This window comes from Phacochoerus africanus, chromosome 4 (genome assembly GCF_016906955.1).
Source record: "Phacochoerus africanus isolate WHEZ1 chromosome 4, ROS_Pafr_v1, whole genome shotgun sequence".
Classification (NCBI taxonomy): Eukaryota; Metazoa; Chordata; class Mammalia; order Artiodactyla; family Suidae; genus Phacochoerus; species Phacochoerus africanus.
In genome coordinates this window covers 67,896,708-67,918,411 of record NC_062547.1, presented here as the reverse complement: position 1 = coordinate 67,918,411, position 21,704 = coordinate 67,896,708, and the positions used below count along the sequence as shown (strand labels likewise).

General features: G+C 37.2%; 1 protein-coding gene and 1 pseudogene across 1 annotated transcript; both read left to right on the top strand.

Annotated features, from left to right (window-relative positions):
* Positions 1 to 1,761: 1,761 nt before the first annotated feature.
* LOC125124274 (olfactory receptor 7E24-like) lies at positions 1,762 to 2,691 on the top strand. Its single transcript, XM_047774421.1, has one exon. It carries the CDS (start codon positions 1,762 to 1,764, stop codon positions 2,689 to 2,691), a length of 930 nt encoding a protein of 309 aa, XP_047630377.1.
* Positions 2,692 to 7,351: 4,660 nt separating this feature from the next.
* On the top strand, positions 7,352 to 21,203 carry LOC125124657 (olfactory receptor 7E24-like; annotated as a pseudogene).
* The last annotated feature ends 501 nt before the right edge of the window (positions 21,204 to 21,704 follow it).

Genomic DNA, 21,704 nt, shown 5'->3' with positions numbered 1-21,704 from the left:
ATTTTAGCCATAAGGTCATTTGTTTTTTAGATAATTTTGAAAATGATTTGGCTAGTTAGGTTTTAATTTTTAGTGAAAGTTAAAAAGATTTGACTAAAGACAGTCCCAAGTCACTGTTAAAAAATACTCAGTTATCCATTTAACCAAAGTGAAAAATAAAAGATTTTAAAGGTAAACATAGAAAGTAATATGCAATTTATCCTTGAACAACTCAGGAGTTAGGGGTGCTTATGCTTATTCGGTCAAAAATTCACCTATAATGTTACAGTCAACCCTTCATGTACATGGTTCCATGCGTAGTATTTTTTTAATATGGAGAAGACTCGGTTTTCTTAAGTAACTAGTGGCGTGATAAGAAGACATGACATTCAGGAAATAAGTTTGCTAAAATACAGAATCTTTATTTCCTAGGTAAAATTTAATAGGTAAAGAAAAAAATCGTTAACAATTTTCCAAGGACTTGCATTCTTAAAACAGAGAAAAAAAATCAAATTCTAGTTTTGTGTGGGCACAATACTTCTATCAAGGCTCAATTTTAAAACCATTATAATAAATTTGTGAAATTTAGCCAGCTTGCTTGCTTGCTTCCTTCCTTCCTTTTCATTTTATTGACTAATCTGTGGCATATTGAAGTCCCTGGGATAGGGGTCTAATAGGAGCTGAAGCTGCAGCCCTTCCCCACAGCCATGGCAACACAGGAACCAAGACAAATCTGCAACCTACACCTGCAGCTTGCAGCAATGCCAGATCCTTAACCCACTGAGCAAGACCAGGGGTAGAATCCACATCCTCAGAGAGACAGTGTTGGCTTCTTAACCCACTGAGCCAGAATGGGAACTCCCTAAATTGGTATTCTTTGGAATGACATATTCTCCTAACCTTCAGTAGATTCAATAAATGCACACATTTTGGAAATGAGAAAACTACTTAGTTTATTGTAATATTATAACTTTCCCACTTGTGTTCTTTTTTTCCAAATTAAATGATGTTTTGACATGTTAGGGGGAATGAAGACCTATTTGCCATTGGGGAGCTGAATTTAGGAGAGATTCGAAAAATTCAAAAAATCTTAAACAGTATAAGAAGCCAGTTTAAGATTTCAGACCTGGGATTGAGACTAAATTTTTCAGTTGCAGTGCCCATCCCCACCTGCCCCACATCTGTGCTTCTGCATCAAGTGGATTCAACCAACCGCTGATCGAATTCCATGTGGGAACACTGTATACTGTAAGGCAGACTGTTCTACACTATTTACATAAGGTAATTGAGAATTTATGTGTGTGTGTGGTGGTCCTGGAGTTAATCAATGCCATGGGAATACTGAGGTACAAATGTATATAAATAAGGATGGGTTAGATAATAAAATAACCCATCACAAATATTTAGGACTAGCGCCCTATTTAATGAATTTTCCTCAACATGTTCTCTACACATTTTCCTCCACAATGGGAGGCTGATATTTTACTGTGTCCTTGGATTTATTGTCTCAAAATGCCCATTTTCTCTTAAATACTTTGGTCCAAAATCTTTAAAGTGGATGTAGATATAAATAGCTGAATAGAACAGAAACCAGTGAAGAAAGGTTCAAAAAAGAATGAATTCGCCTCAACTGAGAAATAGTGCTAAATGTTTATGTTGCCCAAGTGTGAATAATTTATCTTGAATTATGTGAATCTAAAACATAGGCACTAAGCTGAGTGCCTGTATACTTGTTTTTTTATTCCAACACTCCTTTTTTTTTTCAAAAGGGGGCCCAGCTACATGGAACTTCAGAATCTAACAAAGGTCTCAGAATATTACCTGCTGGGACTCTCAGATGATCCAGAACTTCAGCCCTTCATACTTGGGCTCTTCCTCTGCATGTACCTGGTTGCCATACTTGGAAACATGCTCATCATCCTGGCTGTCAGTTCTGATTCCCACCTCCACACCCCCATGTACTTCTTCCTTTCCAATCTGTCTTTGGCTGACATTGGTTTTATCACCACCACAGTCCCCAAGATGCTGGTGAATATGCAGGCACACAGCAAATCCATCACTTATGCAGGTTGCCTAACTCAGGTGTCCTTTTTCTTCCTCTTTGGCTGTTTGGACAGTCTACTCCTGGCCGTGATGGCCTATGACCGGTTTGTGGCCATTTGTTATCCCCTGCACTACCTGGTTATCATAAAGCCCAACATATGTGGCTTCTTGGTTCTGGTCTCATTTTTTGTGAGTCTTTTGGACTCTCAGATTCATTGCCTGATGGTATCACAACTTGTCTTCTGCAAAGACGTGGACATCCCTCATTTCTTTTGTGATGTTCCTAAGCTTCTCCATCTTGCATGTTATGACATATCCACCAACTATATTGTTATATTTCTTGTTGGGACCATCTCTGGTTTTCTCCCTATATCAGGAATTAGTTTCTCTTACTATAAAATTGTTTCCTCCATTCTGAGAGTCTCATCATCAGGTGGGAGGTATAAAGCCTTCTCCACATGTGGCTCTCACCTGTCAGTTGTTTGCTTATTTTATGGAACAGGTCTTGGGGTGTACCTCAGTTCAGTTGTCTCATCTTCCCCAAGGGAGGATGTGGTAGCCTCAGTGATGTACACTGTGGTCACACCTATGCTGAATCCCTTTATCTACAGTCTGAGGAACAAGGACATCAAAAGTGCCCTGTGGAGGATTGTCAGCAGAATAGCCTAATCTCAATACCTGTGTCATCCTTTTGGTCACAGCTGATTTTTTTGAAAGATAAAACAAAATTTCCAAAACTTCAGCTAGAAAAACTATGAAAAAAAAGTCTTTTTTTCCCTGAAAAGAATAAAATGAAAAAGTGGAAGTGAGACATTATTATCAATGCCATAGAAATAAAAAAAGACCTTAAGGGAGTACTGTTGAGCAATTATATACCAAAAAGAGTTCAACCTATAAGAATGGATAAATTTCAAGAAACATAAGATCTACCAAGTCTAAACCATTAAGAACTAGAAAATGGGAACAGACCAATAAAATATAGGGAGATTGAATCAGTAATCAAATGCTTCCCAAGGGAAAAAAAGGACCAGATTGTTCACAAGTGAATTGATAATCCTTTTCACACCCTTCCATAAAATTGAAGAAAAGAGAATATTCCCCAACTCATTTTATGAGGCACACATTACCCTCATACCAAATACAGATAAAGATCCTACAAGAGCAGAAAATATAGGTCAATACACCTGATGAATAGAGATAGAAAAATTCTCAAAAAAATAGTAGAAAACATTAAAAAGAACACATACCATGATCCACTGGGATTTATCTCCGGGATGTAAGGATGGCTCAACATTCACAAATGAATCAATGTTCTACAGGTTGCAGTAACAAAACTAAAGACAAAAATCATATGATGATCTCAATAGATGCAGAAAAAATCATTTTACAAAATTCAACATCTTTTTATGAAAAAAACTCTCCACACATTTGTATTAAAGGGTACATCTCTCTGCATAATAAAGGCATTATATGAAAAACACACAGCTAACATCATACACAACAGTGGAAATTTGAAAGCTTTCCCTCCAGGATCAGGAATAAGAAAAAGATGCTCACTCTCACCAGACTAATGCAACATAGTACTGGAAGATCTTGGAAGAGAAATCATTCAAGAAAAATAAATAAAAAATATCCAACTTTGAAAGAAGTAAATTTGTCTCAACTTTCTTATAACATGATCTTGTATAAGGAAAACTCTAAAGATTACACCAAAAACATTTTTAGATCCAGTAAAGAAATTTAATAATGTTTCAGGGTTCATGATCAACACAAAACAAGTTGCATTTCCATACACTAATCATAAACTATCTGAAAAAGAAATTAATCTCATTTATAATAGCATCAAAACCAGTAAAATACTTAGGAATAATTTGGCCAAGAAAATGAGTGGTCTATACACCAAAACTCTGAGACACTGAGGAAAGAAATTGAAAAAGAAATAAATTGATAGACATTTGTGGTTTTGGATCAAAAGAGTTAATATTGTTAAAATAGCCACACTACCCAAAGCCATCTATAAGTGCAATGTCTACAAAATTCCAGTAACTTTTTCACAGAAATAGAAAAAACAATGCTAAAATTTGGAATCGCAAAGGCCTCAAAATAGTCAAAAAATTTTTGAGAAGAAACAATGCTGGAGGCTCTCACTCCCTGATGCAAAAACTATATTACAAGGCTACAGTAATCAAAACAGTACGGTACTGGCATAAAACCATACACATACACAATGAAAGAGAATTGAAAGTCCAGTTGTAAACCTATAAATACTTGGTAAACTAATATTTGGCAAGGGAGCCAAGAACGCTCAGTGTCAAAAAGATATGTCTTCAATAAATAATGATGGGAAAACTGGATAACTACACACAAAAGAATAAATTTGGATACCTATCTTACACCAGTCACCAAAATTAACTCAAGTTGAATGGTGTTGTCAGAGGCTGAGCAGAAGGGGAAGTAGGGAGATGTTGGTCAAAGTGCACATACTTTCAGTTTTAAGATGAATGAGTTCCAGGGATCTAATAATGCACAGCATTTTGACTGTACATTAGTTAATAATCCTTCCTTTTTTCTTTTTATGGCCACACCTCTGGCATATGGACATTCCCAGGCTAGTGGCTGAATCAGAGCTGCAGCTGCTGGCCTGCAACACAGCCATGGCCACACCAGATCTGAGCTGCATCTGTGACCTACATAACAGCTTGTGACAATGCCAGATACTTAAACCACTTAGTGAAACCAAGTATGGAAACTGAATTCTCACAGAGACAACATTGTGTCCATAAAACACTGCATCATGATGGGAACTCTAGTTAAGAATACTTTATTGTATATTTGAAAGTTGCTATAAGAGTAGAATTTTAATGGTCTCACCATAGAAACAACTAAATGGAAAATATATGAGGTGAAGGATGTATTATCTAATCTTATCGTAGAAATATTTTGGAATGTATATGTGTATCAAATCATTACACAACACCAAAAGTCAATTATATCTCAATAAAGCTTAAAATTCTAATATAACCTACTAAATGCTGAAAAAATTTAGATGAATTAGACTGTCATTTTTGAAGACTTGCTCATCAGAGTACACTTCAGGGTGAAAGGCATCCCATGGCAGGGGAGAAATATTGGCAAAATATAGTGATAAGAGATTACCATCAGGAACATGTAAAGAACTCCTACAACTCACTATGAAAAAACAAATAACCACATTAAAATGGGCAAAGGATTTTTGTATAGACATTTCTCCAAAAAAGATAAACCAGTAGCCATTAAGCCCAAGACAAGATGATCAACATCAATAATCATTAGGGAAATACAAAGCAAAACCACAACTGGGATAGAACATGATGGAAGATAATATGAGACAAGGAATGCATTTATAGGTATGGCTGTGTCATTTTCTGTACAGCACAAATTGGAACAATGGTATAAATCAACTATAAATTATTTTTTTAAAGGGAGATGTTATGCTAAGTAAAAGAAGTCAGTCACATAAGACCACATATTAGATGACTCCATTTAAATGAAATGACCCAAATAGGCAAATTAGTGACTGCTTAGGACAGACTGGGGGTGGGATGCGGACTCAATGGTAATGGGACTAGGGTTGCTTTTTAGGGTGATGGAAATGTTATAAAATTTGAATATGGTGATTTTCACACAGCTTTATGAATATTCTAAAAACCATTAAGTTGTAAATTTAAATGGGTATATTGTAGGGTTTGTGACTCATATCTCAATAATGTTATTCAAAAATAAAACCAGGAGTTTCCATCATGGTACAGTGGTTAACGAATCTGACTAGGAACCATGAGGTTGCAGGTTCAATTCCTGGCCTGGCTCAGTGGGTTAAGGATCCAGCATTGCCGTGAGCTGTGGTGTAGGTTGCAGATGCAGTTCAGATCCTGCATTGCTGTGGCTCTGGCCTAGGCTGGTGGTTGCAGCTCTGATTATACCCCTAGCCTGGGAACCTCCATATGCTGCAGGAGCAGCCCTAGAAAAGGCAAAAAGATTTAAAAAAAAGTTAAATTAAAAAAAACCCACAAGGAGAAACGCATCACACCTTTAGTATGATTGTTATAAAAACAAAAACAAAATGGAAAACAGCAACTATTGGTGAGGATGTGGAGATATAAGAACATTTGCTCATTGCTGGTGGAAATGTAAAATTGTGCAGTTACTATGCAAAACAATATAGAAGTTTCTCCTAAAATTAAAAATTGAATGACCATACTATCCAGGATGCTACTTCTAGGCATATATCTGAAAGAATGAAAAGCAGAGATTCAAACAGACATTTGCACAGTGATGTTCCTAGCATCATTATTCCAACAGCCAAAAGTGAAAGCAATCTAACTATTCATTAATAGATGTGTGGATAAACAAAATGCATCATATACATAATATGGAATATCATTCAGTGCTAAAAAGGAAAGACATTCTGGAACATGCTATAACATGCAGGAACCTTGAAGTCATCATTCTAAATAAGATAATCCAGTCAAAAGGGAGAAATACTTTTTGATTCCATTTATATGATGTATGCAGAGGAGTCAAATTCACAGAGACCTAAAAGAATGGTAGTTGCCAGGGGCTGAAGGGAGGGAGGAATGAAAGTTGGTGTTTAGTGGGAACAGAGTTTCAGTTCGAGATGATGAAAAAGTTCTGGAGATGGATGGTGATGATTCACAACAATGTGAATATATTTAATTCTACAGAACTGTACAGTTTAAAAAAATCAACTGTTGGGGGGAGGGAAGAATTGGGAGGGTGGGAATGATATATACACACTACACACTACTGTATAAAACAGATGATTAACAAGAAACTACTCTATAGCACAGGAAAATCTACTCAGTTGTTTGTAATAACCTATATGGCAAGAAATGGATACATTTTTGTGTATGACTGAGTCCCTTTGCTGTACACCTGAAAATAATATAACATTGTAGAATAACTATATACCAATAAAATAAAATTTTAAAAAATCGTTAAAGTAGTTAATTGTTATGCATAGTTTAACAACAGTGAAGTAAGGGAAAAAAACATATATGTATCTTAAATAAAAGTAAGTGAGAAGTTTGGGCAGTCTTCTTCATAAGAAGAAGAAGTTCCAGACCTTCAATGGACATTCATTTTTCCCTTTTTCTCTTTAACCATATTAGGAAATCCTTAGAGATTAAATAACATAGATTAATTTGGCTAGTTATGAGCTCTGTGCTTTGGGCCCCAAATGTCACACAATTTTAAATAATCAGCCTGTGTCTCTAGCCCATTGTTTCAAAGTTCCAGTCCAGTGGACCCCATACTAGCATCTCTTTCTCTCATGGTCATCTGCAACCAAAGGCTCATGTCTGATTCTGTCTTTCTACCAATCCTGAAGACAAAGCCTGAGCTTTCATCACACACCAGGCAGGGGAGCAACAGCAGATTTGCACTCTTTGGTCATGCCCCAGCGGAGACACAGTGCAGCCCAGTAAGTGCCTAGGGTGACAGTGGGTAGAGGAGAGACTGTCAGGAGCATTGGCTCCTTGTGATCAAGACAAACAGAAGATCTGAATCAAACAGATGCTAGGATATAGTTTTCTGTGTTGTACAGTAGGACCTCATAATTTATCCATTCTAAAGCTAACAGTTTGCATCTCTTACCCCAAACTCCCCATCCATCCAACTTCTTCCCCCCTCCCCACTCACAAACACGAGTCTGATCTCCATGGCTGTAATCTGTTTCCACTTTTGCAGATAGGATCATTTGTCCATATTTTAGATTCCACTTATAAGTGATATCCTATGGTATTTGTTTCTCTCTCTGCTTCTCTAATTGCATCCCTGTTACTGCAAATGGCATTATTTTGTTCTTTTTGTGGCTAATATTCCATTGTGTGTCTGTGTGTACGATACAACAGATCCCATTGGCCAGTCATTCCATGTACATTGTATGCATATGCCAATCCCAATCCCTCAGTCTGCCCCTTCCACCACCCCTATCCCCTTTGGTAACCAGAAGTTTGCTCTCAATGTCTGCGAGTCTGTTTCTGTTCTGCAAATAAATTCATTTCTATCCCTTTTTAAAATTCCACATGTAAGTTATGTTACCTGATGTTTGTCTTTCCCTGTCAGACTTACTTGACTTAGTATAAGAATTTTATGTCTATCCATGTTGACACAAATGACATCTCATTCTTTTCTATTGTATATAAATACCACGAACTTCCCATGTGGCTCACAACATAACTACTTGGCATTGGTTCTACAGTGGCTGTGGCTCAACCCCTGGCTCGGGAACTTACATCTTCTTTTTAAATTTTCTTTTAAATTATGACTGATTTACAAATATTGTGCCAATTTCTGCTGTACAACAAGGTGACTCAGTCATACATATGTATGCATTCATTTATTTTATTTTTTTATTGTTATTTCCCCAATACAATTTTTTTCCCACTGTATAGCATAAGGACCCAGTTACGCATCCGTGTATACATCATTTTTTCTCTCATTATCATGCTCTGTCATAAGTAACTTGACATAGTTCTCAGTGTTACATAGCAGGATCTCATTGTTAATCCATTCCAAAAGCAATAGTTTGCATTCCTTAACCCCAAGCTCCCAGTCCATCTCTCTCCCTCCCCCTCCCCCCAGGCAACTACAAGCATTCTTTTTTTTTTACATTTTTTTCCTTTTATTTTATTACTCAAGTGAATTTACCACATCTGTAGTTGTACAATGATCATAACAATCTAATTTCACAGGATTTCCACAAGCATTCATTTTTGATATTATTTTCCACCATGCTCTATCACAAGAGATTGGATAGATTTCCCTGTGCTATTCAATAGGACCTCATTGCTTATCCATTCTAAACATAATAGTTTGCATCTACTAAACTCAAACTCCCAGTCCATTCCTATCCCTCCCTCCTCCCCCTTATCAACCACAAATCTGTTCTCTATATCTGTGAGTCTGTTTCTATTTTGTAGATAGATTCATCTGTACCATATTTTAGAATCCACATATAAGTGATATCATACAGTATTTGTCATTCTCTTTCTGACTTCACTTAGTATGATAATCTCTATTCATATTCATGCTGCTTCAAATGGCATTATTTCACTCTTTTTATGGCTAAGTAGTATTCCATTGTATATATGCACCACACCTTCTTTATCCATTTCTCTGTCATTGGACATTTAGTTTGTGTCCATGTCTTGGCTATTGTAAATAGTGCTGCACTGAATATTGGGTACATGTATCTTCTTGAATTATGGTTTTCCCTGGGTATATGCCCAGGAGTGGGATTGCTAGGTTGTATGGTAGTTCAGTATTTAGTTTTTAAAGGAATGTCCATACTATTATCAATAGTGGATGTACCAATTTATGTTTCTACAAACAGTGTAGGTGGGTTCCCTTTTCTCTTCGCCTTCACCAACATTTATTGTTTGTATACTTTCTGATGATGTTTATTCTGACTGTTGTGAGGTTATATATCATCGCAGTTTTAGTTTTATCTAATAATTAACAAAGTTGAGCATATTTTCATGTGTTTTTTGGCCATCTGTCTATCTTTGGAGAAATATCTATTTATATCATCTGGCCACTTTTTGGTTGAGTTAGTTTTTTTTTTAATTGGGCTGCATGAGCTATTTGCATATTTTGGAAATGAATCCCTTGCCAGTCACTTCATTTGCAAAGATTTTCTCCCATTCTGTGTGCTGTCTTTTCATTTTGTCTATGGTTTTCTTTGCTGTGTAAAATATTTCAAGTTTAATTAGGCCCTGTTTGTTTATTTTTGTTTTTATTTTCTTTAATCTAGGTGGTGGATCCCAAAAGATATTGCTGTGATTTATGTCAGAGAGGTTCTGCCTATGTTTTCCTCTGGGAGTTTTATAGTCTCTGGTCTAACATTTAGGTCTTTAATCCATTTTGAGTTTATTTTTGGTATGGTGTTAGAGAGTGTTCTAATTTTACTCTTTTGCATGTAGCTGTTCTGTTTTCCCAGCACCAGTTATTGAAGAGACTGTCTTTTCTCCATTGTATATTCTTGCCTCCTTTTTCATAGGTTAGTTGACCATAGGTGAGTGGGTTTGTCTCTGGGATTACTATTGTGTTCCATTTACCAATATTCTGTTTTTTGTGCTAGTAGCATACGGTTTTGTTTTGATGATAGTAACTTCGTGATATAGACTGAAGTCAGGGAGCCTGATTCCTCCAGCTGTTTTTCTTTTATTTTTTAAATTTTTTTTCAATTATTATTTCCCCAATGAAATTTTTTTCTACTGTACAGCATGGTGACCCAGTTACACATACATATATACATTCTTTTTTCTCCCATTATCATACTCCATCATAAGTGACTAGACATAGTTCTCAGTATTACACAGCAGGATCTCATTGCTAATCCACTCCAAAAGCAATAATTTTCATCTATTAACCCCAAACTCCCAATCCATCCACTCCCTCCCCCTCCCCCTTGGCAACCACAACACTATTCTCCAAGTCCATGATTTTCCTGTGTGGTTCGCAGAATAACTACTCAGCATTGTTTCTCTTTTCTTTTTTCCTTTTCATCCACGTGCATGGCATATGGAAATTCCTAGGCCAGAGGTCGAATCCAAGCTGCAGCTCTGACCTATGCCACAGCTGTGGCAAAGTTGGATCTTGAATGCACTGCTGGGGGCCATGGATCAAATCAGTGCTTCAACAGTGATCTAAGCTACTGAAGAGACAGTTCTGGATCTTTAATCTTACTGCCACAGTGGTAGTACCCATTTTTCTTTCTTAAGATTGTTTTGAATATTTGGGGTCTTTTGTGTTTCCATACAAATTTTGTAGTTTCAGTTCTATGAAAAATGACATGGTAATTTCATAGAGATTGCATTGAATTGGTAGATTAGACATATTTTTAAAATGTACCAGTGACAAGAACTTTTGACCTCTGCTCAACTTTCTGAAGGTCAGAAAACAGTGAAGTTGAGTGTGTGGGACGCAGAGAGTGGCAATTTAATTTTGAATCTTGTCCTCTCCTCTTCTAGTTAGTGTGTTATGGGGAAAGTTCCTAGTATCTCTGAGACAACACTATCATCTGAGATGATTCCTAATTGGTACAACTCCTTTAAGACAGGATTGAAGAGATAATGCATGCTCTATGTAACCCATATATAATGGATGTATAAAATAAGGAAAAATAAATTTGAGAAATTATTTTTGTCAATAATGATAAGGCTGAGCCTCATGTTATCTGACTTAAGTAACATACGACCTGAAATAATATTACCCTGCATTACTTACATTTTTGTCCTTATACAAATAGGTGGTTAGTACATATAAAGAAATGACTAATATAATTTATTTATTTTTTTCTGTTGAGATCTCTCTTTCCTTACAATTATTCTTTAATAGTTATTTCCCCAATACAATTTTTTTCTGCTGCACAGCATGGTTACACATACATGCACACATTCTATTTTCTCACATTATCATGCTCCATCATAAGTGACTAGACATAGTTCCCAGTGCTACACAGCAGGATCTCGTTGCTAATCCATTCCATGAGCGATAGTTTATATTAACCCCAAGCTCCCCAACCACCCCACTCTCTATCCCTCTCCCTTTGCAACCACAAGTCTATTCTCCAAGTCCATGATTTTCTTTTTGGTGGAAAGGTTCATTTGTGCTGTATACTAGATTCCAGATATAAGGAATATCATATGGTATTTGTCTTTCTCTTTCTGACTTACTTCACTCAGGATGAGTCTCTAGTTCCATCCATGTTGCTGCAAATGGCATTATTTTTGTTTTATATTCTGTTCCACTGATGTATATGTCTGTTTTGGTACCAGTACCACACTGTTTTGATGACTGTGGCTTTGTTATATTGCCTGAAGTCTGGGAGAGTTATGCCTCCTGCTTGGTTTTTGTTCCTCAGGATTGCTTTGGCAATTCTGGTTCCTTTGTTGTTCCATATAAATATTGGATTGTTTGTCCCAGTTCTGTGGAAAATGTCATGGGTAATTTGATAGGGATTGCTTTGAATCTGTAGATTGCTTTGAGTAGTATAGCCATTTTTACAACATTGATTTTTCCAATCCAGGAGCATGGAATATCTTTCCATTTCTTACACCTTCTTTAATTTCCTTAATTAATGTTTTATAGTTCTCAGCATGTAAGTTCTTTACCTCCTTGGTCAGGTGTATTCCCAGGTATTTGGTGTTGGGGGGTGCAATTTTCAAAGGTATTATATTTCTGTGTTTCTTTTCTAATATTTCATTGTTAGTATACAGAAATGCAACTGATTTCTGAAAGTTAATCTTATATCTTGCTACTTTGCTGAATTTGTTGATCAGTTAGAGTAGTTTTTGTGTTGAGTCCTTAGGGTTTTCTATGTATAGTATCATGTCACATGCATACAATGACAGTTTTGCCTCTTCTCTTCCTATCTGGATGACTTTTATTTCTTTTGTTTGTCCAATTGCTGTGGCTAGGACTTCCAGTACTATTTTGAAATAGCAGTGGTGAGAGTGGACATCCTTGTCTTGTTCCATATTTTAATGGGAAGTCTTTCAGCTTTTCTGCATTGAGTATTATATTTGCTGTGGGTTTGTCATAAATGGCTTTGATTATGTTAAGTTATGTTCCCTTTATACCCACTTTGATAAGACTTTCTCATGAATGGATGTTGGACTCTGTCAAATGCTTTCTCTACATCTATTGAGATGATCATGTAGTTTTTAACTTCTCTTTTGTTAATGTGGTGTATGATGTTGATTGATTTGCATATGTTGAAACATCCTTGTGCAGCTGAAATGATTCCCACCTGGTCATGGTGTATGATCTTTTTGATATGTTGTTGGATTCGGATGGCTAAAAAATTTTGTTGAAAATTTTTGCATCTATATTCATCAAAGATATTGGCCGATAGTTTTCTTTTTTCGTGGTATGTTTGTCTGGTTTTGGAATGAGGGTGATGGTGGCATCATAGAATCTTTGGGAGTGTTCCTTCTTCTTTAAACTTTTGAAAAAGTTTAAAAAGATTGGTATAATTTCGTCTTTGTACATTTGGTAGAATTCACCTGTGAAGCCATCTGGTCCTGGACTTTTATTAGTAGGGAGTGTTTTTATGATGTATTCAATTTCATTTATAGTGATCAGTCTGTTCAGTTGATCTATTTCTTCTTGATCCAGTTTTGGCAGGCTGTAAGTCTCTAGAAAGTTATACATTTCTTCTAGGTGGTCAAATTTGTTGGCATATAGTTGTTGATAGTATTCTCTTATGGTTTTTTGTATTTCTGCAGCATCTGTTGTGACTTCTCTTTTTTCATTTCTTATTTTGCTTATTTGTTTTTTTTCTCTCCTCTTCTTGGTGAGTCTAGCCACCAGTTTGTCTATTTATTTTTTTTTTTACCTTTTCAAAGAACCAGCTCTTGGTTTTATTGATTTTCTCTATTGTTTTTGAATCTCAATTTTATTGATTTCCCCTTTGATCTTTATTATTTCCTTCTTTCTGCTGACTTTAGGTTTTGTTTGTTCTTCTTTTCCTAATTCATTTAGGTGGTGGGTTAAGTTGTCAATTTGAGATTTTTCTTCTTTTTTGAGGGAGGTTGGTATTGCTATGAATTTCCCTCTGATCACTGCTTTTGTGGCATCCCATAGATTTTGAGTGGATGTGTCTTCATTATCATTTGTCTCAAGGTATTTTTTAATTTCCTTCTTGATTTTCTCATTGACCCACTGGATTTTTAGTAGCATGTTGTTTAGTTTCCATGTAGTAAGTTTTTTCTCATCTTTTCCTTGGTTGATTTCTAGTTTCGTGCCACTGTGGTCAGAAAAGATACTTGAAATAATTTCTATATTCTTAAATTTGTTGAGGTTAGCTTTGTGCCCCAGTATGTGATCAATTCTTGAGAATGTTCCATGTGCACTCGAGAAGAATGTGTATTCTGATTTTTTTGGATGTAATGTCCTAAAAATATCAATTAAGTCTAACTTTTCTATTGTCCTTTAGGATCTCTGTTGCCTTATTGATTTTTGTCTAGAAGATCTGTCCATTGTTGTGAGTGGGGTGTTAAAGTCTCCTACTATGATTGCATTCCCATCAGTTTCTCCTTTTATGTATGTTAGTATTTGTTGGAGGTATGTGTGCTCCTATATTAGGGGCATACATATTGACGATTGTAATATCCTCTTCTTGAATGGATCCTTTAACCATTAAATAGTGTCCTTTTTTGTCAATCTTAATGGCCTTTGTTTTAAAGTCTATTTTGTCTGATATGAGTATTGCAACTCCTGCTTTCCTGTTTTGTCCATTGGCATGAAATATCTTTTCCCATCCCCTCGCTTTCAATTTATATGTGTCCTCTGCTCTAAGGTGAGTCTCTTATAGGCAGCAGATTGAAGGTTTTTGCTTTTTTATCCAATTCGCCACTCTGTGTCTTTTGATTGGAGCATTTAGTCCATTGACATTTAAGGTGGTTATTGATAGATACGTATTTATTGCCATTTTTAACCTTGTTTTCCAGTTGATTCTATGTTTCTCTTTTCTTCTTTTCTTTTTTGAGTTGGATGGTTTCCATTTATTTTATGCTTGAATACTTTTCCGTTTTTGTGAATGTAATGTTTGGTTTTGATTTGTGGTTGCCCTGTTTTTTAAGCATGTTAAGCCCTTCTTATATCTGCTTGCTTTTGCCTGATAGTCATATAGGCTCAGACACATCACTAAAATAAAAAAAAAAAGAATCCATATTTTCTTACTTTCCTTCTCCACATTGTATGATTTTGATGTCTTTTTTTTAACATCTTCATGTTTAGATCTGCATGCTGGCTTATTTAAATGATTGTTTTCCAATTGTGGGTTCCTCCATCCTAATTAGAGGGCAGGGTGGTTCTGCAGATTCTACCAGCAGCATGAAGACCCTTGCTCATTTAGGGGAGATTAGGCACTTCTTGTGCAGGCTACCAGTTGCCAAGCACCTCTTGTGTTGGCTAAGGGCATAAGGGGGCTAAGTGCAATGTGGTGCCCCTTTCATGATCCACAGGTGGCAGGGACAGACTGTGGTGGTCTTCTCAGAGGCCAGAGGGAGGCATGGCTTTCCACCACTGAGGGTCTGTGAGTGGGCTCCACCCGTCCCCCCAGCCACCTCAGCAGTTGCCAAAAAGAAAAAAAAGAGGTCATTGCAACCAACCACCATATGCTGTTGCTCTCACTCCCCTGGGAACACACCCATCCTGAAGTTGCCACTGCCAAATGCTCTGGGTAACCCCCAGACACTTAGTCACTGTCCCTTCCCAAGACCCTACTAGGAGCAACTTGTGCTGCACCTCCTGTGTGGGCTAAGTGGACAGGGTGCTTCTTGCATGATCTGCAGGTGGCAGGGGCAAACTGCCACAGTTATCCCTGATTCCAAAGGCAGGCATGGCCCACTGCCATTGGAGATATCTGAACAAAAATCACTTGCAGCCACGTTCCCCTAAAGAACACCACAGAGGAGGGCATTGTGACTGAACACCACCTGTCAGTACCCTCACACCCCTGGGAAAACACCCACCCTGCTGCTGCCACTGCCAAATATTCTGTGCAGTACCCACACGTCTGATCTCTGTGACTTCCCATGATCCTGCAACTAGTAGCACCTTTTACAACACCTCATGTGTGGGCTAAGTGAGACAGGTTGCTTCATGCATGGTGTACAGGTGGTGGGGGCACACCACTGCAGTGATCACTGACTCTAGAGATGGTCATGGCCTGCTCCCAATAGGGGTCCCTGAACAGGAACCACCTGCAGTTCCAATCACCTCAGAGGAGGGTATTGCCATCAAACACAAGCTGTTGTTGCTCTCACTCCCCTGGGAACTCAAGTACTCTGCTGCTGCTACTGCCAAATGCTCTGGTCACCTTGAAGATCTTCCTAGAGCTTATTACCACTTTCCAGGGCCCTGAGACTAGGAGTAGCCTCTGCCACCTTCCTGCAGGTCCTTGTTGCTATTGAGAGCCCCAAAACCAGGAACTGACTGCTGGTCCTACCCATTGCCTCCTGAAAACACACTGAGCATCCTGGGAACAACAGCCTGCTCACACCAAGGAAAGATACATCAAATATTCAAACTCCCACACCAAAAATAAATAGTAACCCCCCCAAAAAATACAAAGGGTTATCCTTGCATAGAATTAGCCTTACAAGACTACAGTTTGGCTTCCCTGAACTCACAGAAAAAGAAAAACACAAGCAAGATGAAGAAGCACAGAAACCATTCCCAGTTAAAGGAAGAGGAGAATTCACCTAAAGTAGTCAATAATGGAAACAGACCTCTGCAGTCTGGCAGACATTGAGTTCAAAAGGGAGATATTGAAAAATACTGAAGGAATTAAGATAGGATATTAACAGTAATGCAGACTCCTTTAGAAAGGAACTAGAAAATATAAGGAGGAGCCAAGAAAAACTAGAAAATTCATTTGCAAATATACAAACTGAGCTTAAGGCAATAAAGAGCAGAATGAATAATGCAGAGGAATGAATTAGTGATATGGAAGATAAAATAATGGAAATCACCCAATCAGGACATCAGACAGAAAGCCAAATGAAAAAACATGAAAGCAATATAAGAGACCTATGGGATACTATAAAGCAGGCAAATCTACATATAATAGGAATTTCAGAAGGAAAAGAAGAAAAGGGGATTGAAAATATAGTTGAAGAAATTATCACTGGAAATTTTCCAAATCTAAAGCATACAGATATCAAGATACAGGAAGCACAGAGGGCCCCAAACAAGCTGAACCCAAACAGGTCCACACAAAGACATATTATAATAAAAATGGCAAAAGTTAAAGAGAGGATTCTAAAGGCGGCAAGAGAAAAGCAAAACACTAATTTTAAAGGAACCCCCATAAGGCTATCAGATGATTTCTCTACTGAAACACTACAGACCAGAAGGGAGTGGCAAGATATATTTAAAGTGCTGAAAGGAAAAACTTTGCAACCTAGAATAATCTATCCAGCAAGAATATATTTTAAATTAGAAGGGGAAGTAAAGAGTTTCTCCAACAAACAAAAGCTAAAAGAGTACAGCAATACTAAGCCCATTCTAAAAGAAATACTGAAAGGGCTTCTCTAGATTATAATTTATTTCTAATTCCACAGAGTCTATCCCTTATTGGCACAGAGGAGGCACCAAAGACAATCATTTCACAATATACGTAAATCAAACCATTATGCTGTTCACCTTTAACTTACACAGTAATATATGTCAATAATTTCTCAATAAAACTGAAAAAGGTTAATTGAATAATCCTTTAAAAAACAATTTAGGTGATTAAAGATAAAAAAGAGAAAAAATGAAAACAGAAACCATCTCCATTAAATACTGAAGAGACCCTTCAGTTGTTCACAGAAACAAAGCATAGGCAATATGGCTTTCATCACCAAGGCCGTTCATGCCTGTGTTTCATCCCTTTTTAAGGAAAGTCCCATAAGGCTAGAGATAAGATAAAACAATGCTTGTTTGTATATTCATCATAAATTTTCCATAGGACCTACTATTTTCTATTTAATTGCATCATCACTTTCAACTATTGAGAAACCACTGCAGAGATTTTCATAAGTGTTGAAAATGTGAAGCAGAAAGAAAAAGCTGAGGGAGGTAAAACTTATTGAATGGACTTAGACACATTTTTGGACTTCAAGTCATTCATTGCTTCAGTGCCCTGAGATAAGAAAGGTTTTGATCTCCCTGCCACGTAATCCGTAAAAGGGCATTAAATTGGGGAATGATATTTAATTACTAAATATATTATTCTAATGACTGAAATGCCTGTGGAAAAAAAAAACAATGACCACATTATTATTAGATTCCAGATTTCCTTTAGGTGTCACAAATGTCCTACAGATCAGCTTTATTTTCCCCTTTTGCAATAAGGAACACAAAGTAAAGAATGCTTGAGAGATTTACACACTCTACATATAGGGGGTAAGAGATTCTGGACTCAGACAATGATCTCTTTATTCTTGTACTGGGATGCTCTTCTCACCACCACAGTTAATGAGTAGTTTTCTTTCAAAACTTACTTTGGGAGTTCCCATCGTGGCACAGTGGTTAACGAATCCTACTAGGAACCATGAGGTTGAGGGTTCGGTCCCTGCCCTTGCTCAGTGGGTTAACGATCTGGTGTTGCCCTGAGCTGTGGTGTAGGTTGCAGACGCGGCTCGGATCCCGTGTTGCTGTGGCTCTGGCGTAGGCCGGTGGCTACAGCTCCAATTCGACCCCTAGCCTGGGAAACTCCATATGCCGCGGGAGTGGCCCAAAGAAATAGCAAAAAAGACAAAAAAAAGAAAAACTTAGTTTGATTCCCAATGGGAAAACTAAGGTTGATGAATTCATTCTCCTTTTTTGGATTCAGTCTTGTTTGTGAATTATGAGAATGAGCCTGCTGTTATAGGGGCCATTATGGCACAAATGTTGTGGTTTATAGGGTTTTCTATGAATAGTCATACATGTCATATTTCAGTTTGAAAATATGAGATTGGGAATTCCCTGGTGGCTCATCAGGTTCAGGACTTGGCGTTGTCACTGCTGTGGCTTGAGTCACTACTGTGATGCAAGTTTGGTCCCTGGCCTGGGAACTCCTGAATGCTGGGGGCATGGTCAAAAAAGAGAAAACCTAAGATTGAAAATATTTCCCTTAAGAGATGAAAATTTCATGTGGAGCTCTCATGAAATGAGAAGTACTAGACAGATTTAAAGAAAATTTTCAATGCAACCATTAATTATAAGAGGATGTAGTTCATGGTAATTGATTTATGCATTGGTACAAGAAGTGTAGGCATCTATTAGCAAAATTGAACACTCATCAATTGTTAGTGTACAAATACCTAACCTCCATTCATATATTATACAGAAATTCTTACTTATATGGAAAAGGCAGCAGAATTTTCATAGGACTGTCATAAGAAAAAAATGATATAAATAACAATAATAAATAATAAGTAGGAGTTCCCGTCGTGGCGCAGTGGTTAACGAATCCGACTAGGAACCATGAGGTTGAGGGTTCGGTCCCTGCCCTTGCTCAGTGGGTTAACGATCCGGCGTTGCCCTGAGCTGTGGTGTAGGTTGCAGACGCGGCTCGGATCCCGTGTTGCTGTGGCTCTGGCGTAGGCCGGTGGCTACAGCTCCGATTCGACCCCTAGCCTGGGAACCTCCATATGCCGCAGGAGTGGCCCAAGAAATAGCAACAACAACAATAACAACAACAACAACAAACAAAAAAATAAGTAATATAATATAGTTGTAAATATAAGCAAGAAATAGATGTGTGAAGTTAATTCATCTGCCTTTGAAGTTTAAGCTAAATATTGTGTTTTTTAGGTCTTATAAAAGATTTTAATTTCTCCTTAATAGGTTTCTTGCTTAAAAGACACATAAACACAAAAAAAAACTTAAATACCTTAATTTAAATAAATCATCCACTTAGAAAAGTTTGCACAGGGAAATATATTCAATATTTTGTTATAACCTAAATGAGGAAAGAATCTGAAAAAGAATATGTATATATGTGTGTATATGTGTATATGTATGTGTGTGTGTATAACTGAATCACTTTGCTATACACCTGATAACTAATACAAAATTGTAAAACAACTATTCCTCAGTATAAGTTAAATAAATAAATAAATATCACTGGCATATATATTGATTTATTAGGAAGGAAAACCATTGGTCTGATTATTTACATTTGATTTTAAATTTAAATGAAGCTAACATGGTCTAGCACTCGAATATTTGTACATATTTTAAGGCAAGGTAATTTCTAGCCCTGTGTCTGAGTTTTAAAATTATATGTGACTGCTTATATTTTCTTGATTTAGAATCGTTTCATTTTCTTAAATGGGAAAATATTTCATCTTGATATTTTGTCTTTAAAAGTTTGGCTCTATTTTACTGTGATCATGGATTTGTCATCTCTAATGATCCTGTTCTAAATTTTTCAGCCAAGGGTCTCTAAGTGGGTGTGGAGAGAAAGAAGTAAATAATACAGAAAAGCAATAAAGGAAGAGTTCAGAAGACTGAGTTTAATACAACTGAGAAATATTCCTGAAGTTTCTGGGGTGTACAGTCCTCAAATGTGAATATTAGTGAAAAACTTAAATCCAAAATATAAATCCAAAACTTAAATCCAAACTTAAATCCAAAAGTGTTTTTTGACACTTTTCTTATTGCCTTTTATCAATTTCTTTTTTTTAACCAATAGATGTACAAGCTACAAAGAATCACGAAATTTAACACATGTCTCAGAATTCTTCCTTCTGGGACTCTCAGATGATCCAGAAGTGCAGCCCCTCCTCTTTGGCCTGTTCCTGTCCACGTACCTGGTCTCCATGCTTGCAAACCTGTTCATCATTCTGGCTGTCATCTCGGACTCCCACCTCCACACTCCCATGTACTTCTTCCTCTCCAACCTGTCCTTTGTTGACGTTGGTTATACCTCCACCACCATTCCCAAGATGATTGTGAACATCCAGACTCACAGCAGGGTCATTTCCTATGCAGGCTGCCTGACACAGATGTCTATTTTCATCCTTTTTGGATATATGGATAGCCTCCTCCTGACTGTGATGGCCTATGACAGGTTTGTGGCCATCTGTCACCCACTGCACTACCCAGTCACCATGAACCCACACCTCTGTGGCTTCTTAGTTTTGGTGTCTTTTTAAATTAGTATTTTGGATTCCCAGCTGCACAATTTGCTTGTATTACAACTTACCTGCTTCAAGAATATGGAAATTTCTAGTTTCTTCTGTGACCCTTCTCAGCTCCTCAAACTTGCCTGTTCTGACACCTCCATCAATAACCTATTAATCTATTTCATTGGTACCATCTTTGGTGGTATTCCACTCTTAGGTATTCTTTACTCTTATACTCAAGTTATTTCTTCCATTCTGAGAGTCTCATCATCAAGTGGGAAGTATAAAGCCTTCTCTACCTGCAGTTCTCACCTGTCAGTTGTTTGCTTATTTTATGGAACAGGCTTTGGGGTGTACTTCAGTTCTGCTGTTTCACATTCCCCAAAGAAGGGTGTGGTGGCACCGGTGGTATATGCCATTGTTTCTCCTTTGATGAACCCCTTTATCTACAGCCTGAGAAACAGGGACATCAAAAGTGCCTTGTGGAGGCTTCTTAACAGAATAGTCTAATATTAATATCTGTTCCACTATTTGGAATGTAGGTTGGAAAGGGCAGGAAAACAAAATATCTAGACTTGTAAATCCTTCTTCCTTGGCTGTATTATTTTTGTAGTTTCATGGTTTTCATTCCTCTCCATGTTTCATATCTGAATACTGTCTCTCTTGGTATTTTATTGGATTTGGAAAGTATTGTGCAACCCACTGCATATCATTGAATGACTGAATCCAATATGCATAGACAGCTTCCAGTAGTGTCTGAGCAATGACCCTGCCATCCATGTGAAATACACATCTCTCTTTTAATATACTTAAAATTTACAACCCTTTCCACAATTTATATGTATTTTCCTAAAAGCTAAAATCTATCAGCAGCCAAATGTCAAAGAGTAAAATGGAAGAGGAGATGAAGATGGTGGAATAGGAAGATGCTGGGCTCACCTCCCCTCACAAACACATCAAAACACGCTAATATTGAAAGACTCTCACTGAAATTGAACTAGGGACAAGCAG

What these genes read in the sequence shown, in the direction of transcription:
- LOC125124274 (XM_047774421.1), top strand. Translation starts at nt 1,762, where the DNA reads ATGGAACTTCAGAATCTAACAAAGGTCTCAGAATATTACCTGCTGGGA.